General features: G+C 46.7%; 1 protein-coding gene across 1 annotated transcript in view; it reads left to right on the top strand.

Annotated features, from left to right (window-relative positions):
- Positions 1 to 24,168, top strand: part of RSPH9 (radial spoke head component 9) — a 158,090-nt gene that overhangs the window by 9,727 nt on the left and 124,195 nt on the right. The window contains exon 2 of the mRNA XM_078646700.1: positions 3,710 to 3,875. Coding sequence (XP_078502826.1) covers positions 3,710 to 3,875 — 166 coding nt within the window. The remainder of the gene's footprint in view (positions 1 to 3,709; positions 3,876 to 24,168) is intronic.

The following is a 24,168-nucleotide window of genomic DNA, read 5'->3' as shown; positions in this document are numbered from 1 at the left end:
TAAGTGGGGACCCATTAAGTATAGAGAGTTGAGGCAATAAGCTCATGCTGATCCCCTCCACACAGCCACCGCTCACTGACAGCCTGCACAAATCATACCTGAACTTAACTGCAGATCAGCGGTGAAACATGCCACAGACCTCATCCTTGCACAAGTACTAGACCTCCTTATTCTCACCGAAACTTAGCTCAACGATTCCTCTGGTTCTATCCTTGACATACTAGTCCCTCCCAGCCACAATATTATAAGACTAGACCGCGCCAAGAAAACGGGAGCGGGCATAGTCTGCATCTTGCACAACTCTCTCACAGCAAAACAATCCTCCTCAGCTAATCTCTCTTCCTGTGACTACTTCGGCATAGACATCACTAGTGCACACAGACCCTTCTGCAACCTTCACATCATCTACCACCCCCCAGATGATAACCTCCCTCTAATTGAACAAACTATGGAAACCATCTCCTCCAACCTGGGCCGACACTGCCCACAGATCTTCCTTGGGGACTTCAATCTCCACTGTAATGACCCGCATGATCAGGCAGTTAACACTCTAAAGAACTTCCTAACAGACCTCTCTCTGTCTCAATTCTGAGACAGCCCCACACACAACATAGGCTCGACACTTAATCTAATCATTTCCAACCCCAACACCGTTCATCTTCAATCTATTCTTCCCTGTGACTGGTCGGACCATCACTATATAAACTTCCTTATCCTCGAAAGCTGGATCCCCAGTAGATCAAAACCACTAAAACGAAAACATTGGAAAAGATCGCTTCACAACACAAGTGCTAATGAGCTCATAGTGATCTGCAATGACTCCCTCCCGCCGCTTGCAAACATGAAGGCCGTTCATGACCTCACTGAGCACTATAACAACGCTATGCTCTCGGCCCTGAATGCTAAGACCCCCCTACAACTAAAAAGAATACCCACCAAGGACTCCAAACCTTGGTTCAATGATAGCCTAAATGCGGACAGAAGCAGCCTTAGACAAGCTGAACGCACTTGGAGATCCACTCCATGGATCTTCTAAAAATCCTATGACTCGAAAGAAGTAGATACAACAAACTCATTAGAACCACAAAACTTTCCTTCTTCAAAGCCCAACTTGATAAAGCAAGAAATTGCCCGAAACGACTATTTGAGCTGATTAAAACACAATCCAACAACGCACTCACCCAATCTCAGCACATGGCGCGCCCGCAGCCAAACTGCGAAGCGGTTGCTGACTTCTTCCTCGAAAAATTTGGACAAGATCGAATCTGATCTAAGGTCTGCTGCACTCTTACTCTTACCCCCTCCTGCCTCTTCCCTCTCCACACCCCTCCCAGCCCGCTTGGTTTCTCTCCCAAAAACAATGCCTCTTGGAGTCAATTCACACCCCTCAATGACATTACCATCCTCAACACTCTCTCGACCATTAAACCCTCAAATCACTTCAATGACCCCCCTCCCCCCAACTTCTATAAAGAAATGATAGGCTCATTAGCACCACTCTGGTCCATGATCATCAACGCCTCTCTTCTTCAAGGCGAGATCCCTGACTGCCTGAAGGCGGACCCAGTGCTCCCCATCCATAAAAAACCCTTGGTTGACCCTGAAGACCTGAATAATTACAGACCAATTACAAACATTTCTACCCTGGCTAAACTACTGGAGAAATGTGTTCATGAACAACTGAGGCAGTCACATTGAGCAATTCCAGCTCCTCGACCAATTACAATCGAGTTTCCGCACTGGCCGCAGTACCGAAACGGCCATCAGTCACATAGTGGATGACGCTCTCACGTTACTGGACCAGAGTGAAGCCTGCCTATTATTTCTTTTCAGTCTCTCATGTGCATTCAACACTGTCAAGCATGACAATCTTCTCCACCTCCTCGAATGCAGAATGCGAATCTCTGGCACAGTCCTTAAATGGTTTGCCTCTTTCCTCAACAATAGAACACAGAGAGTCAAATCCAATCAGACTCTATCCAATCCCAGTATCTGTCCGCTTGGTGTTCCACAAGGGTCCTCACTCTCCCCCAGGCTCTTTAACCTTTTCCTGGAACCACTGCCAGTAATCCTTGAAGCCTCCAACATCCAATATCACATGTACGCTGATGACACCCAATTGTACATGAAAATATCCACCCCGAAGACATCAATGCTCTCAACGGAACCCTGCTCAAAACCTTAAACTGGCTTCCCTCCAATCATTTCAAACTAAAAGCCCTCAAAGCGGAATTCCTCCTCATTGCACTGGCTAGGCAAACCCCCACTGTTGTGAATATCTCTTTAATCTCACCGCGCTCAACTGCATATCACACCTCATCGACTCCACGAAATTACTTGGAATTCTACTTGATAAGAACCTAAACATGCAAGAGCACATCAGAGCATCTACCAAAGGAGCGAACTTCCAGCTGGGCATCCTAAGAAAACTCAAACCCTACCTTCCCCAAGAGGATTTCTAATTGGCAGTGCAAGCACTGGTCATCTCCAGACTAGAATATGGCAGTGCTACTTTATGCGGTCTGCCCAAAATCAGCTTAGCCCCCATCAGAGCTTCTCTAAATGCGGTTACGAGACTCATCACGGGTTCCAAGAAGACCAACCACATCTCACTGGACCTGAACTCACTCAACTGGCTTCCTTTTGAGGCAAGGATACAATGAAAGATAGATTGCTTGTATGACCCATAGAGCTCTTCACTTTAATACCCCACTCCACCTGACAAATAAGCTGGAACTTTCTGGGGGCTCTCGGTCCACAAGGGGCACTGGCACCTTGCTGCTCAAGCCAAAGAAATTCAATAAGCTTAAAACCTACAATCGTACATTCTCTGGCATTGCTCTGAGAATCTGGAACGCCCTTCCAGTGGAGGCAAGGCTTATTCCATCCACATTTGCCTTCAAAAGGGGAGTGAAAGCTCTACTAATGAACAATGTGCTGATATAGAAGCTTTGCTCCTCTTACCTTGAGACTTTCTTGCTATCTTAACTATTACATGTCATTTTTTGCTACCTACTGTCGCCTGCCATAATGTCTCTTTTGTTCTTGATGTATATTGCCCTAATTTTCTTTTTTCCCTAGCCTTCTCCCTATGTTCCCTCATTATGTCTTGTTTATTATTGTTGCACATTTACCTACTTGTACATTGATTTGTCTCCTTGAGCTGTGTTCCTATGTTTCATTCAAACCGTATGTAAAGTGCTCTGATACCCACTTGGGTCATGTTCGCTCTTTATAAAACGCATAAATAAATTAATTAATAATAATAAAGGGATGCTATACAGGTGAAGGATTCCAGTTAGAGGAAGTTTGGAGAGAGATGCAACAAGAGACACATTTATTGATGAATGGGGCTAAACATGGTTTACTACTGCTATAATAATACTGCCCTGAAGAAGCCCATGAGTGGGCGAAATGCGCTGTGTGTATGTTGGTTCTGTCCTTAAGATGAAATAAAAGAGCAATCAAGCACAAACAGACTTGTTGCGTACTTTGGATTTGACTTCATGATTCTCATTTTGCCTCTAATTTTTTGTGTTCTTAAAAAGTACCAGCCATATTTCTGGTTGTATTGCCTATAAGTAGTGGATCAAGGTGGCATAGGGGATGTCCTCAATCCAAGCCTGAGTTGTGTTGTCTGCATACATGGGTGCAGCAGGGCACCAGAATCTTTTCTAATGTTTTTTTCCTGGATTTACATTCCTTTTAGTTTGAACTGCATTGACTGGAGTCTTCTACCGCCAGCTACTGATGAGATCATTGCGCTGTGCTCCCTCGTGAAGGGGCGCTTTATGGGTGACCCCTCTCATGAATACGAGTACGTTGAGAAGAAGATAGTGGGAGAAGGTGATACAGCCTACACAGAAGAAAATACAGTAAGTTAGACATTTAGCTTTTCTGATCCCAGGCTTGTGGTACAATTCTTCCCCATACAGTGTAAGAGCCTGTTTGATGAGGGTGGTCTAAGAGGCATGTTAGGGTTCTGTTATTGGAGGAGCCGTGGGTACTGTGGAAGTGGGCTAGGAGGGGTGACGAAAGGCTGATTTTGTGCCTTTCTAAGAGTTTAGATGCTATGGATGGAAGTAGAGGGAAAGGTGTTCTGTCTATGCCCGCTTGGCAGTAAGTGATGACACAACTGGCACAATGCAAGTGATAATAGCAGGTACAAAAATGCACACCTGAACTTGGGTAGATTACAAACTAAAAAGTGAAAACTTACTAAACTATTTGGATTTTTAAAAAAAGAATCTTAACTCAAAATATTTGCTCTTAATCTTAAGAAAAACTGTTGTTCTATCTCTCCGTCATTGTAATCATTGTAAAATGTCATAAATCCATCGCTCAAAAAATTAAAAAGTAATCAAGAAACATGTTTTGTAAAAGTTGGAGTCTGAACAAATACATCTGTGACCTATGCGAACAGGTCTCAGGATTGTAAACAAACATACTTATCACTCCTGGATAGCTTTTCAACATGTTTTGATGCACTCTGTTCTAGATGCAAAATACATACCCGACAGCACCATGTTCCAGACACGACTGCAGTATTTTCTCAAGTTGCCTGACCTACACATAGTGCACAGAGCTCTAGTTCGTCTTTTTTAGCAATCATATATAATACAAAGTGATACACTACTCTTCAAGCAAAAGAAGTTATCCACAACCACTGCAAAGAAACAAGATTTTCTGACCTTAATACCGTGGCTGCGGCTGGAATTCTGCGCCGGTGCTGAGCATTCTGATCGCAGGCGTGGTCATGACAGCTCCCAGCCGTCATGAGCACATGCCCACCGTGACTCATGATGGCCGGGAGCTGTCATGAGCACCGAATGGGTTAATATATTGACAGCCTCTATTACATTTGACGACCTGTAGTTTTAATTTCTGCCGGTGCATATCTAACGGGAAGTATGTTTTGAATCGCCTGCAAATTTCAGTCATTTAATTTTCTTGCAATAATATGTGAGAACAAAAAAAGATCGCCATTTCTGCATAACTACAGTATCCATGTTGAGGTCAGGCAGACTGATTTGCAATGTCACAATTGACATATTATAACTAACAGATAAACTACTTTTATTTATAAAATGCCAAAGGTGATATTGCAAATCAGTCTGCCTGACCTGAAAATTGAAAATGTAGTTATAGACCTCTATTTATGATAAAACGTGAAATATATACTCTTTATGTTGGTATTGGCTTTGGCTTAGAAAGAACCTTATAGTAAAGTGCCTACAAGTAATTTTCTTGTACTCTCAGGGTTCACCTATACCAAATAATAAGCCAGAAGCGCCATAGTTGCCAAGTCAGATGCACTTACCTGAATGTTAGAGTTTTATATAGCGCAAACTAGACCTAAGACATCGGGTATCAGAGCGCTTTTACATGAGCACCAGTTTCCTTACATGAGGAAACATTCATTTTTGTTTGGCACGGGGATATTACGTGATTTGCCCAGAATCACAGGATGTTGAGCATTTTTGCCGAGACTCGAACCCAGTTCCCCAGCTTTGAGGTTGACCCCTCTAGCCGTAAGGCTACATTTGTAGGAGAGTAGGATCTGCTTCTTATAGTTACCCCAACTTGTTGCTGATGTTTCACTGTTTTCCTCTTAGTCTGGCTGGGATCCTGCTGTTCAGGACCCCAGCATAGCTGCTTTCTCCTCTAAATTGATTGCATGTACTTTAGGTATACTCGTATACGCTAGATTGAATTCTGGGGTACCCTTATAAGCCCCTAGTATATGGTATACTATGTACCCAGGGCATGGGTACCCCAGAGGCCTCTCAGGGGCTACAGCATCTATTGTGCCACCCCTGAGAGACCACTCAAACTGACACCCCAAGTCTGCTACTGCAGACTGTGTAAGGTGGTGCATGCACCCCTTACTTAGATATAGGTTCACTATATCTACCTTATCACTGCAAATATAAACCTATCAGTCACCCCTATGGCAGGCCTTATCAATCCTGAAGGCAGGGTGCTGGGTTTTATGTGAGAGGGTGCCCATGTATGAGCAGACCCCCTCTGCAGCCTTCGGAATCTATTCTCCGTGGTTGTTCTGTGATGCAGCCATACCATATACTCTTAAGTGCATTATAACCTTGCGTAAATGCTAACTTTAAAACGGTTGCACAGAAACACGTCGTGTTTGGTGTCAAACACCTTGGAATCATACCTCCCACACCAGCTCAAACAGGTTGCAGGAGCCATTGGCTCCTACTCTGGCGCGAAACTGGACAAAGGACATGGGTGTAGCCACCCCTCTGTCTTGACCCTCCCATAGGTGGGTCCCCAGAGTTTGTACTTAGGTATAAAGTAGGAACCCCCTGACTACAGGACTTTAGATTTACCTGGACGAAACTCTGCTACAGGAACCAAGTACTTCGATGATCCACACTGCGCTAGATGACTGAGGAATCTCCATTGGAGTAAAGGAGTTACTCCCCTGCTAAGCAGGCACCAAAGACGCATCTTACCGGTTTGCAACTCCGAAGCTCCTGAGGACTCCGAAGACTTTTGCAACACAGGAGATGGGTTTCCAAGCATCCCCAAGGTTGATTAGTATGCTCAGCAAACCTGAGACCCATATCCCTCGTGGGGACCGTACAACCCGAAACTCTGGGCACCGTGTCTATTTGTCGAAGCATCTGCTTTCCGGTGACCCCTGAAGCTGTGCTTTGGGCTACTTGTAGTCCAGACCCCGAGCACTGATTCCACCGAAGATTACCGGCCTACACTCCACAAGTGTCCAGACGTGCTCTGACACTCCATAGCTTGGGGAGTCCCCAGGACCTTGCTGGTCCTCACCGAAGCATCTTTTCTCTGACCGCGTGGGTTGCAGTTGCCAAGGCTTGTTGGTGTTCAGTCCGGACACTGACCCCCCAGCACTCGACATCCTTCGTGGGACAGCTCACCTGCAGACTCTGGTCGTCGACGACGTCTCCTGGTCCCCGTGGCTGCAGAGTCAAGCTTCACCTCATCTCACCTGAAGCACCCTACATCAGTGGGCATTCGTATATCGTGCCCCTGGTTCACTGGCAAGTGATCCAGACTCTGCCCCCTCTGCTTTCAGGTTCTTCTCAGCTCCAATCCAGGCTTGGATCACACTGGACACTTTTCCTCTTCACGGCAGCAGCACTTTTCAGCATCACGCCATTGAAAACGACGAAGATTCCCGACATCATTTGACACCTATGCACCCGGCTTCCCTGGGTTAGATAACACGAGTACTCCGGTGCTCACATGAGTGCTGCCCTTAGAGCCTTCTAAGTTTGAAAGGGTTTGCTCAGAGTCCTCTCCTAAGTGTCCTTATTCTTTAAAATTCCAACCGCGACTTTCCCAGAAGTTGTACGGAGCTCGCGGCTGTGTTCTCTCACTGCAGACGTCCCCCGTGGGTCCCCTGTGTCACTACCTTGGGTGGTTCCTTGGGGTCCCAGCGATTGTACGTGCTCTAGGCACTGTGTGTAGTCAAGTCTTGGTTGTTATACCACTTTCTTAAATATGGTATGGTCTCCCCCTCAGACCCGCTGAGTATTGTGCTATTTACTGTTGTTCTAGTACTGTAATATTGTATGCCTTGTTCTCTAATCTCATACAGAGCTTAGTAGAGAGTGTTTAGTAATAAATACATATATTTTTATATATATCTTGTGTGGTTCTCCTTTCGTTTGGTCATTCAGGAGGTTATAATCTGGTAAACCAAGCTATTTTAGCCTGAAGGCTGCTCTCCATAGCTACCACTAGGATAGCTTTCAATAAAGGTTCTCTTTAACCTAGTCATCAATAAGGGTCATTTGGACTGGTACAAGGTGCCCACTATAACTAGTGGACAGCATATACCAGGCCAACTTCTCACATTGGTGTACAGTGGGTGGGATTCAAGCTTGCTATTGCTTTACCAGATAATCTCATTGAGTGACTAAGTGAAAACCACTAAAGGTGCATAGGTACATATAATCAAGTCTACAATAAAGTAGATTCTACTGAACTTAGAGTGGGTAAGTCAAGGGACTAGCACGCTCTTTCTCCAACTCAAGAGAGTTTAGTGCCCACTAGGTTAGGTAGGTGCCTACGCCAAATAACATTAGTATGACTTCTAGGGCAGAAGCCAGTGGCTCCTTGCCTACTAAGTATGACCATGTCCCATTTAGGAATTGAGGAGCATGTGTGCATCTAGAAGAGTGAAGACAGGGAAAAACCCAAACACTCAACACCTCATAGAGGCTTTGCTGTTAGATGATCTCAGAAAGACCCCAGGGTCTGATGAGACAGGCAAGGTGGGTGGGACAGCAGAAGAGGAAAGGCCAGGAAGTGAAAACGTCTATGACATGGACTTGAATACTGGCCAGGAGGATCATGAGGATTCTAATCTGGACAATCCAATTCTCCCTGTGGATGAAAAAGACCCCACAGTGTACCTAGAAAATCCAGATATCCTTCTCAGGAATCTGATCATTCTGGTACATCTGTAGGGACATCTGTCTCTCATAGCACCTCAACTGCTCACAGGAGAGAGTCCTCCTATGATAGAAAGTGCAGACTGCTTGAGTTTGAAAAAGCTAAGCTTAGGATCAAGAAAGAGCAGTTGGCCTTAGACAAGGACTCCCTGGAGCTTCACAGAGCTTCTAAAAAGTTGGGGCTAGAGCCCCATGGTGGCAGCAACAGTGTCCCTAGAGGTAGAGAGCATACTCTTGACCATAGGAACCTGAACAAGATTGCCCCTCCCTACCAGAGTGGGGATGACATCCACAAATAGATAACTGCACTGGAGAGGGCCTGTAAAGTGGATGTATGATGTTACAACGCATACTTTTACAACACATACCTTTACAACGCATTTTTTACAACGCAACATCCATTACAACGCATTCCATTACAACGCATGCCATTACAATGAATATTTTTAAACTACCTTTACAACGCATTCCATTACAACGCATACTACCTTTACAACGCATACCATTACAACACATAACATTACATTGCATGTTTGGTAAGTATTGGATAGTGTAGGGGTAAAAATTACTATTCTAACACCAGGGGGTGCAACAGTAGGGTAAGTGTTGGATAGTGTAGGGGTAAAGATTACTATTCTAACTCCAGGGGTGCAAGAGTAGGGTAAGTGTTGGATAGTGTAGGGGTAAAAATTACTATTCTAACTCCAGGGGGTGCAACAGTAGGGTAAGTGTTGGATGGTAATGTTATGCATTGTAATGGTATGCGTTGTAATGACATGCGTTGAAGTGGTATGCGTTGTAGTGTCATGCGTTGTAATGGTTGCGTTGTAAAGACATGCGTTGTAATGGATGTTGCATTGTAAAAGTTTTGTTGTAATGGTAGTGCGTTGTAAAAGTTGCGTTGTAAAGGTTGTTTCCCCTGTAAATTACAGAGAGGCCCTCAGGAGCAGTGAGCAGCAATCCTGTGGCTCTCCTTTGCAGACAAAGGTAGAGACAAGCTCCTCACTGTTAGAGAAGAGGATGCAGATAATTACAAAGTCTTGAAGAGTGCTCTGATTGATGGGTTTGGCGTAACCACTGAACAATACAGGATTAAGTTCAGAGATACCCAAAAAGTACAGACTCAAGACTGGATTGACTTTATAGATTGTGCTCTGGAAGGCTGGTTACTTGGCAGTAAAGTGTGTGATTTTAAAGGATTGTACAATTTAATTATTAGGGAGCAGATCCTTAATAATTGTCAAAATCAGTTGTTGCCACTAAGAAGGGGGGCCCATAGACTGATGATAGGCAGGAAAAATAGGGGAAAACACATAGATTACTGCTACAGAACTCAACCTGCCTATATGTATGATAAACTATGCCCCAATGGGGTCAGGGAATACAACATATCATGGGGCTAACTAGGTACAAGTGATCATCATCACATCACACAGGCATTTTTATAAAATTTCTTTCATTTATTTTAATAATAAATATTTGTGGAGAAGTGTGGCTCAATGGTTAGAGCGGCAGACCCTGATGCAGAGGTCTAGCCCGGGACCAGGGTTCAATTCCCCGCCTCGGCGGGTCTTGGGCTTAAAATTCCACGGACCTGATAATTCTCGCCTCGGTGCCTATTCCAATCATGGAGTCCCACTCTGCAACTCTGGGCAATAGCTTGCTTAATCTCCACAACGGCCACCACAACGCTAAGGATGCCTGGTCTCCACCTTGGGGGTGCCCAGGAGTGGACACCTCACAGGGAAATCCAGGATGGGTTCCACAGCGGTATTCGTACACGCGCCTTGAGACCCTTGCGGGTGAGTAGTGCGCTATACAAGTATCAATTTACATTTACATGGAATAAATCAAAAACATACATATATCTATAATGACATGAAAGTGAGAAACATCAGACATATGGACAAATAGACATATATATGTGCATCAGGTCCCACACACTCACATTCAAACCCAACAATTATCCAAAACTTTAACATTGCAAACATACTCAGACATAATGCTCAATCAGACCCATGCTAACCATAATTAGGACTATAGAATAAGGGGTCAAAAACAGGTTAACACATTAAGAGTCAATGTATAGATGATGGACTCTTGTGTGTAAGCTTTTATGTGAGGACAGTAACTGAATCCAAACACACAAGGTGGTTCTGTGCCTCAAAATCAGTTGTTGCATCAGTACCTGGTGGACTCTGATATGACCTCTCTCCAAGAATTGGGTCAGAAGGCAGACAAATGGGTCAGAACCAGGGTGAGGCAGAAGGTTCAGAACCAAGGTGGTGACTCGAAGAATCAAGATTCTAAAAACTCTGATAAGGGTGGGGAAAAGGGTAAAGACCAGAAGTCTTCTCAAGGGCCCCAAAAATCTGCTACTGGTGGGGAGTCACAATCCAACAAAGGTAAAGGCAAGAAGAAACCATGACATCAAATCTGTAAACAGAAGACCCATTGGACTAGTGACTAAACAAGTCCAAGGACTCAACTCCAACCACCATTTCCCCTAAGGCAACTGTTCCCCCTAGTTCAGCTCCAAGTGGTGGTACTCAGAATAAAGGTGTAGTAGGGTTAACCCTGGGAGTTGAGGTAGACTCTGGCCTAGTCAGAGTTCCCACTCGGGCTGTACTGATCTGTGAAGGAGGCATGGATATGGGCTCCTTATTTGTCCGCCCCAGTAATCTGGAAAAATACAGACCGCAGCCTTTAATAAATAGAAAAAAGGCCTTGGCATTCAGGGACACGGGAGCACGTGTCACAATGGTGACAAAAGATCTTGTGGCTCCTGAGCAAATCATACTTGGTGAGATGTACCAAGTGACCAATGCTAGCAATGTCAGGACAGACCATTCCTTGGCAGTTGTTAATTTCACCTGGGGAGGGGTAACTGGCCCTAAGAAGGTTGTGGTTAGTGCAGACCTCCCTGTTAAATGCTTGTTGGGCAATGATTTGGAAACTTAAGCTTGGGCTGAAGTGGAACCCAGGACTCATGCAGAAATGCTGAGCATCCCTGCAGATGTGTTTGCTATGACTAAGTCACAGGCAAAAATGTAATCCACTGAGCAGGCCCTGGATCCTGGAAAAATGGACCAGGCGCCGTCCAAGAAAAGGAGCAGCAGGGGTAAGGGAGTGTCTTCCCCCTGACTCAGAATCCAGATCAGTCTCTTGAGGGAGATGATCTCAGTCCTGAAAAAGAAACTGTCCCAGAGGAGCTTGAGCCTGATCAGGTTGAGTTCTTGGGGACAGGGGGCCCTTCCAGGGCAGATCTGAGCCAGGAGCAGCTGAGCTGCCCCTCTCTTGAACCCCTCAGATAGCAAGCTGCTGCTGAGGCTGCTGGGAGTGCTGGTGGGTCCCATAGGATCTACTGGGATGATAGACTCCTTTACCCAGAGAGTAGAGACCCAAGCCTGGTGCTATCAGGAGGTTGGTTATACCTCTGAAGTTTAGGGGCTTCCTATTGACACTGGCACATATCCCATTAGCAGGTCACCTAGGCCAAAACAAGACTTGGGACAGAATTGTCCCTCACTTTCATTGGCCTCATATGTCAGAGGACACAGAGGAGTTTTGTCGCTCCTGTATCAACTGTCAAGCCAGTGGTAAGGCAGCTGGTACCGCAAAGGCCCCCTTGATACCACTACCTGTGGTGGGAGTGACATTGTTGGTCCTATGGATCCTCAAACTGCATCTGGGCACAGATTTATACTGGTGGTGGTGGACCATGCCATTAGGTATCCAGAGGGAATCCCACTTAGGACTACCACAGCTCCTGTGGTGGCAAGGGCCCTCCTGGGAATCTTTTCCAGGGTGGGTTTTCCTAAGGAGGTAGTATCAGACAGGGGTACAAACTTTATGTGTAGATGCGTAACACCTATGTGGAAGAAGTAGCCCCACCCCCTCAGCTCTCTCATAACACCCACCCCAATCCCCCTGCTCACACTAACTCGAGCACCAGCCTAACCTACACCCGTTCCTCGGGCAAAACCACACCGGCTCTCTCTCTCTTTCTCTCTCTCTCTCTCTCTCTCTCTCTCTCTCTCTCTCTCTCTCTCTCTCTCTCTCTCTCTCAAAACCCCACTCCATCCCCCCCCACCACCTATCGGAAGACGCACGCCTCTCCACTCCACCTAACCCTCCTAACCCCAGATCCCCTGCCCCAACCTAACCCGCCTCCTAACCCCTCCCTCACCTTTACCGCAACAACCTTCAAAGCCCCTGTCGCAACCAACAGTCCCAGTCGGATGTGCCTCCCAAACTCACTCCTCCCCGTACCCCGGAGACAATGCAAGTAATAAATGAGCGCCTCACACGCATAGAAAAACAACTCAACTCCCTCTTACCTCTGTCCCCGATTCACCTCTCAACCATAACTGAAAACCTGTCCCTACTACCCAGCCATTTCCACACTATCACCCAGTCCATCAATAAAATCCTTCTCAACACCAGTACGCCCTCCTCCCCCTCCAAACACTTAACACTCCCCTCCTTCTCAAACACCAGTGAGCCACCTCAACAGCCGAATCTCCAGATGTCCAGCTGGCGCACCTCCCCTCGCAACTCCCAGTCCCTCAGACCAAAAAGAACGACCCCGGATATGTCTCCAAGAGAGGCATTGACACTCGCCAAAACTTATGACCCCAGAGAATCCCAATGCCCACCTTCCAAAATCCAAGTAATCACTGGTATAGGTAGAGAAAACAACCAACCTAGGCCCACTAAGCGTCCCCCCCAACGCACAACTATCCCCTAAGTTCCCCCCTCCTCCCAAGCCCATTCCAACAGGGACATGGTAAACTGCATGCTTATAAACTGGAGATCCGCAGCCAAGCATGCTATAGAGCTGGCTGATGCCATACTGAGCAACAACACTGACATTGCGTTCCTCACCGAAACCTGGCTGAATGAAACATCTTACCCGCTCCTTGACCTCCTAGTCCCCCCTGGCTTCTCTATCATTAAAAAATACAGAATTGGCCAACGCATTGGAGGCATTGCCATCATCAACAAGAACAACATCAATATAGTTTAACTCGATACACACTCCTTCTCAACCTTCGAATATCTTAACACCATCATAACATGCCTAAACAACAAAGTAACAAAATGCCACCTCATCTACCACCCCCCAGGAAATTATCCGGCTTTCAATGATCAAATCTCGGACCGTCTAACTCAGTGCTCCCTAGCAAACTCCGACAACATCATCCTGGGTGACTTCAACTTCCCTTGGAACAATGAAAATGACACTGTTATACAGTCCCTAAATGATCTCCTTCTCACAAACGAGCTCACCCAACACTGCAAGGGTCAAACCCACAACAAGGGCTCCACCTTAGATGCTATCATAGCCAAAAGCGAAACCATAACCATAAATAACATTCTCCCAGTCGAAGGGTCAGACCACCGCATCATCCTATTCAGCATCAACCAAACAGTAGCTCCACCAAGCAAAACTCAAATCACCCACCAATGGTCCAGAAATTTCAAAGACATCCCCCTCCCTGCCCTTCAAGAAACCATAACATCACTGCTCCCAACCTGTTCGGACAATCTCAGCACGGCTGAGCTCACCACTCTGTACAACAGAACAATGACAACTGCCCTTGACCAACTAGCCCCCCTAAAACTTAAGAGTCAGAGACATCCCCTCCCGAGCTTGGTTCAATAATGACCTCAACTCTGAACGAAGAAAAGTAAGAGCTGCTGAGAGACTCTGGAGAGGGAACCCATCCACAATCAACCTCTCCCAACTCAGGAAAGAATGCAGTAACTAAAAAAAACACATAATCAAGGAGAAAGCCTCCTATTTCCAGAACGCATTAGACAAAGCCAAAAACCGCCCCAAAGGACTTTTCAACATCATCCAGAGACAGACCTCCAAACCCACCAAAGCTAACCCCCCCTACCTCCAAACTTCAGTGTAATAACCTAGCTAAATTCTTTGATGACAAAATCTCCAATATTGAGCTCTCCCTAGACCACCACTCTCAATCCCAACACGGTAGATCCCCACGCCTACTGAAACCTCTCCCATCCCCAGCTCACAGCATGCTTACGGAAGCCGAGACCTCTCCTCTATCGACCCCAAAGTCACCCCGCACCCTAGTCCCCCATCCCCTCCCAAGCAGTGGAAAAACTTTAGCCCTCTCTCCACAGAGGACATTTCTTATGTGATTGCTAACTCCAAACCCTCCAACCATTACGCAGACCCTCTACCCGCCTCCTTAGCTAAGAACCTTAACCTTACCCTAACACCACTGTGGACCACGACTATCAACAGCTCTCTAATCAACTGCCTGATGCCCGACTGCCTCAAACTAGGCCAAGTCACCCCCCTTCTAAAAAACCTGATGCTGACCCAAATGACCTAAAACATATTAGGCCCATCACCAACCTCCCTTTCCTAGCCAAAATCCTGGAGAAATGTGTTCTCTCCCAACTGAACCAACACCTGGAATCCAATAGCCTACTCGACTCACACCAATCCGGGTTCAGAAAGGGATGCAGCACAGAAACCGCTATACTGAGCATTACAGATGACATTCACAACTGCCTCGACTCCAACAGATGCTCCCTACTCGTCCTCCTCGACCTATCAGCTGCTTTTGACACGGCAATGTCCTAAAATGGTTCTCCTCATTTCTACATAACCGCTCCCAACTCATAAAAATCAAAAACTCAATGTCCGACACCTCCCCCTCAACTCGAGGTGTCCCCCAAGGCTCAGTCCCCTCCCCCACACTTTTCAACATTTACATGGAACCACTCATCGCCATTCTAAAACAAGCAAACATAGCCCACCACCTCTATGCTGACGACACCCAGCTGTACCTCGAGATCTCCTCCCTCAATGACATCCTCCGCCTCAACTCCACTCTTTCAAAAGTAGAAAATTGGCTAACTCTCAATCCACCTCAAACTTAACCAAGAAAAAAACGAAATCCTTGTCTTCTCCAATCACGAGCAACCCCCTCAGATCCAAGAATGGATAAACAACCTTGACTCTCTAACTGCAAACTCACTCCAGCAAACTCAGTCAAGTCACTAGGGATCTATCTAGACCCAAGCCTCAACATTAGTTCCCACATCAAATCCACAGCAAAAGGCGCCCTCTACAACCTAAAACTCCTTAACAAAATCAAACCTTTCATACCCCCCAATGACCTAAAAACTACAACCCAATCTCTAGTTCTGTCCAGACTTGACTATGGTAATGCCACTCTAACCGGGCCAGCAAGAACACACACAGCCCCCATGAGAGCCACCCTAAACGCAGCAGCAAGAATGGTCTCGGGTACCAGGAAATACGACCACATCACCCCAACATTACAGGCCCTAAAATGGCTTCCCATCGAAGCACGCTTCACCTTTAAAACGGCCTGCCTCACACATAAAGCCTTGCACACAGGCAAACCGGAATACCTCGCTGCCAAACTCACAAAAGCCGGACAATCAAGAAACCTAAGAACCTCCAACTCTCTCCTCTTAATCCCCCCAAAAAGACATAAACAAAAAGCCCTCTCCTGCTCTTTCTCTGGGAATGCCCTCAAAATCTGGAACTCTCTCCCTATCCACATCAGGACTAATCCCTCCTTCATGATCTTCAAGAGACAACTCAAAGAACTTCTCCTCAACAGCCATCTCTAGACATCTGGCCAATGACCTCGCTCTTCTTGGTCCCCAATATCCTTGATGATACCCACTGTACTATATTGCCTTTGTTTCCTTGTCATGTTATGCTGTAAAGCACTCTGATACCCCGGGTCTTTAAGCGCTATATAAAACTTCCAAATAAATAAATAAATAAGTGTGGAGTAAATTATTAATTTATCACCCCTTATCATCCACAATGCAATGGGTTAGTTGAAAGGTTCAACAAAACCCTCAAGGGCATGATTAAAGGTCTCCCAGAAAAGCTAAGGTGCAGGTGGGACATATTTTTGCCCTGCCTTCTCTATGCCTACAGAGAGGTTCCTCAGAAGGGGGTTGGTTACAGTCCTTTTGAACTTCTGTTTGGACATCCAGTTAGGGGCCCATTATGTCTATTGAAGGAGGGATGGGAGTTACCTCTCAAACCATCTAAACAGGATATTGCGGACTATGTACTTGGTCTCCGCTCCAAGATGGGTGAGTACATGAAGAAGGCAACTAAAAACCTTGAGGCTAGCCAGGAATTGCAAAAGGTCTGGCATGACCAAAAGGCTGTGCTGACTGTTTACCAGCCAGGGCAGAAAGTATGGGTGTTGGAGCCTGTTTCTCCAGCAGCCCTCCAAGACAATGGGAGTGGTCCTCAAACCATCATTTTGCAGAAGGGAGAGGTTACCTATCTGGTGGACCTTGGAACTCCCAGGAGCCCCCATAGGGTGCCCCATGTCAAGAGGCTCAAACCATATGTTGACAGGGCAGACATGGGCTTGCTCATGGCTACTGATGAGGGACAGGAGGAAGAGAGTGATCCACTCCCTGACTTGCTCTCACAGACCCCTGATGATGGTTTGGTTGATGGTGTAGCCTTGGCAGGCAGCCTCACTGTCCAGCAGCAAACTGATTGCAGACACGTTCTCAATCAGTTTAGACATATGTTCTCACTGACTCCAAGTCAGACTACCTGGTGCACTCATGAAGTGGACACTGGGGACAGTCTGCCTGTTAAAAATAAGATTTACAGGCAACCTGACCATGTCAGGGACTGTATCAGGACTGAAGTCCAGAAGATGTTGCATTTGGGAGTTATTGAACCCTCTGATAGCCCTTGGGGAAGTCCAGTAGTCTTAGTGCCTAAACCTCACACCCAGAATGGTAAGAGAGAGATGAGGTGTTGTTTTGACTACAGGGGTCTCAATGCAGTCACTAGGACTGATGCCCATCCAATCCCTAGGGCAGATGAGCTTTTAGATACTTTGGCCTCAGCCACGTTCCTGAGCACATTTGACCTGACATCTGGCTACTGGCAGATCAGATTAGCTAAGGATGCAAAGCCAAAAACTGCATTGTCTACCCCTAGTGGGCACTACCAATTTGTGGTGATGCCCTTTGGTTTGAAAAATGCACCTGCCACTTTTCAAAGGTTGGTGAACAAAGTTCTTACAGGCCTGGAAGACTAAAGTGCAGCACATCTAGATGATATTGCTGTCTTTAGCTCCACCTGGGAGGAGCACCTGGTCCACCTGAGAAATGTTTTGGAGGCCCTGCAGAAAGCGGGCCTCACTATCAAGGCCACCAAGTGCCAGTTAGGGCAGAGTCAGGTTGTGTACCTGGGCCACCTTGTGGGTGGAGGCCAGGTTCAACCATTGCAGAGCAAAATCCAGACCATCATGGACTGGGTTGCTCCAACCACCCAGACTCAGGTCAGAGCTTTCTTGGGCCTGACTGTGTACTATAGGAGATTTGTCAAAGGTTATGGATCCATAGCAACCCCTTTGAATGACTTAGCTTCTAAAAGCATGCCAAAGAAAGTTCAGTGGACAGTTAGCTGTCAAGCGGCATTTGATGACCTGAAGCAGGCCATGTGCACTGCTCCCATTCTGCAAAGTCCAGACTACTCCAAACAATTCATTGTCCAAACAGATGCACCTGAGTTGGGGGTAGGGGCTGTGTTATTACAATTGAATGATGGGGGTCAGGATCAGCCATTGGCTTTTATTAGCAGAAGGTGACCCTCAGAGAGAAACATTGGTCAGCTATTGATGTGTGTGGGAGGTATGATTCCTCCATGGTAGAACCACTAATGTGGGGCAGCGGTCTACCCGCTACCAGCTTTCCTCAACCCTGGCATCACAAGATGGATGCTGCCAGCCACAGACTCGAGTCTGCCCTCCTGCTGCTGGAGGAAACTCCGGCAGGGTAAGGCTTGACAATAGGTTTCCTGTCACAGGGAGGTGTGACCACCTCCCAGACAGGTTTTAGTGTATTCGGGCTGGGTGGGTGTACTCTGAGAGTCATTTGATGTCTGCACTGGGGGCACATTTGGTGTCCCTATGCATAGTCCAGCTCAAACCGGTTGCAGGAGCCGTCGGCTCCTGCTCTGGTTCAAAACTGGACAAAGGACATGGGTGTAGCCACCCCTCTGTCCTACCCTGCCATAGGTGGGTCCCCAGAGTTTGTCCCACCCCTACCTTGGGTATAAATTAGGAACCCCTGACTACAGATGTTAGATTTACCTGGACGAAACTCTGCTACAGAAACCAAGTACGATCTACACTGCGCTAGATGACTGAAGAATCTCCCTTGGCGTATCGGAGTTACTCCCCTGCTAAGCAGGCACCAAAGATGCATCTGACCGATTTTCAACTCCAAAGCTCCTGAGGACTCCGTAGACTTTTGCAACACAGGAGGTTGGTTTCCAACCGTCACCGTGGTCGACTAGTGTGCTCAGCAAACTTGAGACCCGTATCCCTCGTGGGGACCATGCAACCCGAACCCCTGGATACTATGTCCATTTGCAGAAGCTTCTACTTTCCGGGAACACATGCAGCTGTGCTTTGGGCTACTTGTAGTCCAGACCCCGAGCAGTGATTCCACCAAAGATTACCGGCGTACACTCCACGAGTGTTCCGTGGGCTGGTATTTGGTGATTCCTCTCGAGGTCCCTTCACGATCCCTGGTCTGTTGGCCTGTTGGTCCCTGCGAGGGTAACCTTAACTTTCAAAGGGCTTTCCTGGTTGCTCCAGACGTGCTCTGACTCTCCATCCCTTGGGGAGTCCCCAGTGCCTTGCTGGTACTCACCGAAGCATATTTTCTCTGACCGCGTGGATTGCATGTGCCAAGGCTTGTTGGTGTTCAATCCGGACACTGACCCCCAAGCACTCGACATTCTTCGTGGGACAGCTCGCCTGCGGAATCTGGTCGTCATCGACGCCTCCTGGTCCCCGTTGCTGCAGAGTCAAGCTTCACCTCATCTCACCTAATGCACCCGACATCGGTGGGCATTGGTCTATCGCGCCCCTGGTCACTGGCAAGTGACCCAGACTCTGTCCCCTCTGTGGTTAGAAAGGCACCCTCTTATTTAATGTCACTTACATTTATTTTGTTGGGGTCCTTTACTATAAAGTCAGCGAGCAGATGGATAGAGTGACTAATGGTTCTGATATGTATGTTAGTATTGGGGAGTTGACGGCTTGGATAATGCACATCACCGGAGGGGGGGAGGAGATAGCTGATGTGTGTCTCCTAACAACAGATGCTCGGCATTGGCTGTGTCCGGCAGCTGGTGTGTCTGGTGGAAGAGGGAAGTTGGCCAGGTGGGTAGATGGAAGTGTTTGATGCCCGCCTGAGCCAGAATCTTCTGTTAATGAGTGACAATCTGGAAGGCGGTGTGGGAGAACACCGCTATGGGTAGGGGGCACTCCTCGGAAATTCCCTGGATGGTAGAGCCGTGGACGTTCCCAAGGCCCCTTGTATAGTTGGGTGCTAGCCCCAATCTTCAGTGCTAGCATGGCTTCCATGTAGTGGCCGGGTGCCCCCTCCCCCATGCCTAAGGAATGAATTGCCACAAGCGTGGCAGGAGAACCAAAGAGATACAATTATAACCACTGCTGTTCTTTCAAACTAAAATTCAATTACAAGACACTAATAGTTAAGAGTATTATTAGCGGTTGCTAAATTTGTAGGTAAAATAATAGTTTTTAAAGTCAAGAACAGCTCTTGCTTGAGAAGTTCATGTTTCAGTAATTCGAAAATCCCAGTATGCTTGCAAAGAGATTATACTATGATGGAGATACTCGATCGTTCCCAGCCTCCTCCACTACAATTTTCACTCGGTGTAGAGTGAAAACCAAAAATTTTAGTAGCTTAAGGTCTTCCTGGGCTCCTTTTCAAAAATAATTATTTATGTGATTATTACATAGATCCTAGTAATCTAGAGCATTGTATATGATTCTAAAGATAAAGAAAAATACATCAAGACTTTAGGTGGCTCTCAGCAGTGTGGCATCGCAGAGGCCCGGGTGTAAGTCCATCTTTGTGGCACTCAGTGCAGAATAATGTAAAATATTAGTCAAGAAATACTCTGGTCAGTCAGACCTATGTCAAAAAAACATGTATATATTGAAAGCCACTTTTGTCGCAATAATACTTTTATAATTGTCTCAAGAGATTCACTAAAGTGATAAGTAGAACAGTTAGTTACATAACACAAGTCACCGTTGATTCCAGCTTGAAATCTCGTAAATTGAATTGGGATGTTTGTAGGAAATCCAACTTTGATTGTGATTGAGATCAGATGAATTGTGCTACATCTTTACACAAGACCTGTTTTTGATGCAAAGTGGATAGTGAAGAAGCTGTGAGGTGATAAATGAGACTCTCCTTTTGACTAAAATGAGAACAAGTCTCATGAAAGTATTGTTCATCTTTGGAAAAACAGGCGGTAGATACTCAAGACATGTCTCACTTGAGGATACTACTTTACCTTCTGAAATGGGGAATACGTGCTCCCATCTGATTTTCTGGATGCACTTTTTAATAATTTCAGGGAGAAAAAATCATGCTTTCTGCCTACTATGTGTCAATCAATCAAACAGGGGTTTATATAGTGCGCTACTCACCCGTGAGGGTCTCAAGGTGCTTGGGGAGGGGGGGGGAAGAAGATTGCTCCGGATCAGTCAAAGAGCCAGGTCTTGAGGTCCATCCTGAACGTGTGCAGGGTTGGGGAGCGTTTGATGTTCACCTTGAGCTCGTTCCAGGTCTTTGTTGCGATGTATAAGAAGGCTCTTCCTCCGGTCTTGTTTCTGTGGATGTGGGGGACCTCTGCCAGGGCGAGGTCGGCGGAGCGGAGGTTTCGCTTGGGTGTGTGGAAGGAGAATCTCTTGTTGAGGTATTTGGATCCGATGTTGTTGAGGGCTCTGTAGGCGTGGGTGAGGAGTTTGAAAGTGACGCTTTTCTCGGCAGTGAGCCAGTGAACGCCGCGTTGGTGTTGGGTCATGTGTTCGTGCCATCTTGGTTGTGATTTGAAATCATACTGGACTGTGAGAGATTACCTTACTTTTTGGCAGGACAACTTGATGAGAGGTGACAGAGTAGTTCCACCTTGTGATTTAAGAAGTAGGATTGTCAACCTGGCTCATGAGGGGCACTTGGGTAGAAGTCTTACTAAGGCACGAGTCAGGGAAAAATATTGGTGGCCAGGCATGGACCGAATGGTAGAGTCTGTTGTCAAAGATTGTCTTTATGCTCTGTCAATGATAAATCTCGCACCATTAATCATTCTCCTCTTTAACCTGTTGAAGTTCCTGATGCAGTTTGGACCAAAGTTGGTCTAGATATAGCAGGTCCGTTTGAATTGATGCCTTCTCATGAAAGATTTGTGTTACTTTTGGTGGATTACACCTCAAAATGGGTTGTCTCGAAGTGCTTGGGTGTGTTCAACGCTAGGGCTGTAATTGAGTTTTTAAAGGATGTGTTTGTGTCAGAAGGCATTTCCAAGTACTTGGTCACGGATAACGGGGTACAATTTACCAGTAATGAGATGGATATTTTTCTTAAAGATCTTGGAATTGTTCATCAGAAGACCGCATTATATTCACCCCAGGCCAATGGTCTTACAGAAAGGATGAATAGAGTAGTGAAAAGTTGTGCTCAACGAGCATTAGAATCTAGAACTACGTTTAGTAGTGTTTTGAGGGAAACTTGGTGGGCACATCGCACAGTTCCCAATGCTATCATGCAAAAGTCACCTTTTGAGGCTCTGAGAGGAAGGGTGGCAAATTCTAAACTTAATCCTGTTTGGCTTCCAGTGAAGAACGGTGATGATAGTGTGTGTGAGAAGTGGGAAAGAAGAGAGGCGTTGTCTCAATATCAAAACAAATACAAGCAAAGGTATGATGAGAGGATGTCTGTCAAAGTAAAGAAATGGAATTTAGGTGATCGAGTGTTAGTGAAAAAACCTAAATTGGGTCACAAAGGTGTTTCTAATTTCTGTGGTGAGTCTGGCTGCAGCGTTCTGGATGGTCTGGAGTCTGTGTAGGAGAGGTTTGTTGATTCCGGCGTAGAGGGCGTTGCCGTAGTCAAGTCTGCTGGTTATGAGGGCGTGGGTAACGGTCCTTCTGCAGTCGGAGGGGATCCATTTGAAGGTCTTACGGAGGATCCAAAGGCAGTTGAAACTGGTGGAGGCGTTGACCTGGTGGTTCATGCAGAGGGAGGAGTCAAGGATGATGCCGAGGTTCCGGGCGTGGACGGTGGGGGTGGGTGGGGTCCCGAAGGCGGTCGGCCACCAGGTGTGGTTCCAGGCAGTGGAGCAGGGTCCGAGGATGAGGTCTTCTCCGAGTTGAGCTTCAGACAGCTGTCCCTCATCTAGGCTGCCACATTCTTCATCCCTTCCTGGAAGCAGAGTCTCGTGTCTTCTGGATTTTTCATGAGGGAAAGGATGAGCTGAGTGTCGTCAGCGTAGGATACAATGCCGAGTCCATGTTGTCTGATGATGGCGGTGAGGTGGGCCATGTAGATGTTGAAGAGCGTAGGGCTGAGATATGATCGCTGTGGGACTCCGCAATTGATGTTGATGGGTTTAGAGAGGCGACGAAGGATTGGATCCATTCGAGGGCAGCTCCTTGTATCCCTGCGTCGTGAAGTCTGGCTGTGAGAGTGCGGTGTGAAACGGTGTCGAAAGCCGCACAGAGGTCGAGCCGGATGAGGGCCGCTGTGTGTCCCTGGTCCAGTAGCATGCAAATGTCATCAGTGGCAGCTAGGAGGGTGGTCTTGGTGCTGTGGTTTCTGCGGAATCCAGATTGGGAGGCATCCAGGATGGAGTTATCTTCGACGAAGGTGGTCAGCTGGGTGTTTACGAGTCTCTCTGTGACTTTGACCGCAAAGGGGAGGAGAGAGATGGGCCGGTAGTGTTTCAGATCCGTGGGGTATGTCGTAGGTTTCTTGAGGAGGGGTTTTGCCTCAGCCCTTTTCCAATCATCTGGGCAGATGCCAGATGTGAGGGAGGTGTTGATGGTGTTGGCCGAAAGTGTATGCTGTACTGCTGGTTGGGTGATTGGGGGTGGAGCACAGTGTTTTGCACAGTTGTATCAGACAGAGAGGAGCACTGTGTACTCCCCCTGGATTGCCGCAGGGCCTGGCAAGTGTTATGTGTATCTGTAAAGCTCACTATTACCTGCAAGGGTATCCTGGTGTAATACAGAAGCCTGTTGCGTCATCCCTGCAGCTTTTGTTGGAGGCCCGATGTCTCTGGGCCCAGCAATATCAGGCCTGGAGTTTTTGGCGCCAATAGTTCCGGCCCGAAACACATTTAATTTCATTCTGAATTATTTTATCCCAAGCTCTCACTCCAGATAAATTAGCACAACTTGTAATGAGTACCTTGGTAGGGATTAAGGCCTTTGAGTGTGAACTACAGGGCATATTTTCTAGTCGTGGAACCAAATATGAGGGTGACGACAATGCCTGCCCCTACTAGGGAAAAAGAAACAGACCGTAGGGAAAAGGAAACAACGTCTTGGTTTGCCCACATGTAAGACAGGAAAAAAGCTGAATGTCGACAACATTCATGTGGTGTATAGGTCTAAATAAGAACAAATACATATCTTACATTTACTGTAATTTCAGATCATTTGCCACTTCCAAGATGCTGTTATAGTGCCACAACGAACCGATAAATAGTTGCATAACTATAAAGCTCAGAAACTGGGATTTCTTGGTCCTGGCTCTCTGAAATTCTCTGAGTATTAAGTGCTTTGATGGAAGACTAGTCAGCTTGGCCTTCTAT

Source organism: Lissotriton helveticus, chromosome 6 (genome assembly GCF_964261635.1).
Source record: "Lissotriton helveticus chromosome 6, aLisHel1.1, whole genome shotgun sequence".
NCBI lineage: Eukaryota > Metazoa > Chordata > Amphibia > Caudata > Salamandridae > Lissotriton > Lissotriton helveticus.
Note: the sequence above shows the minus strand (reverse complement) of the source record. Positions and strands in the feature narration are given on the sequence as shown.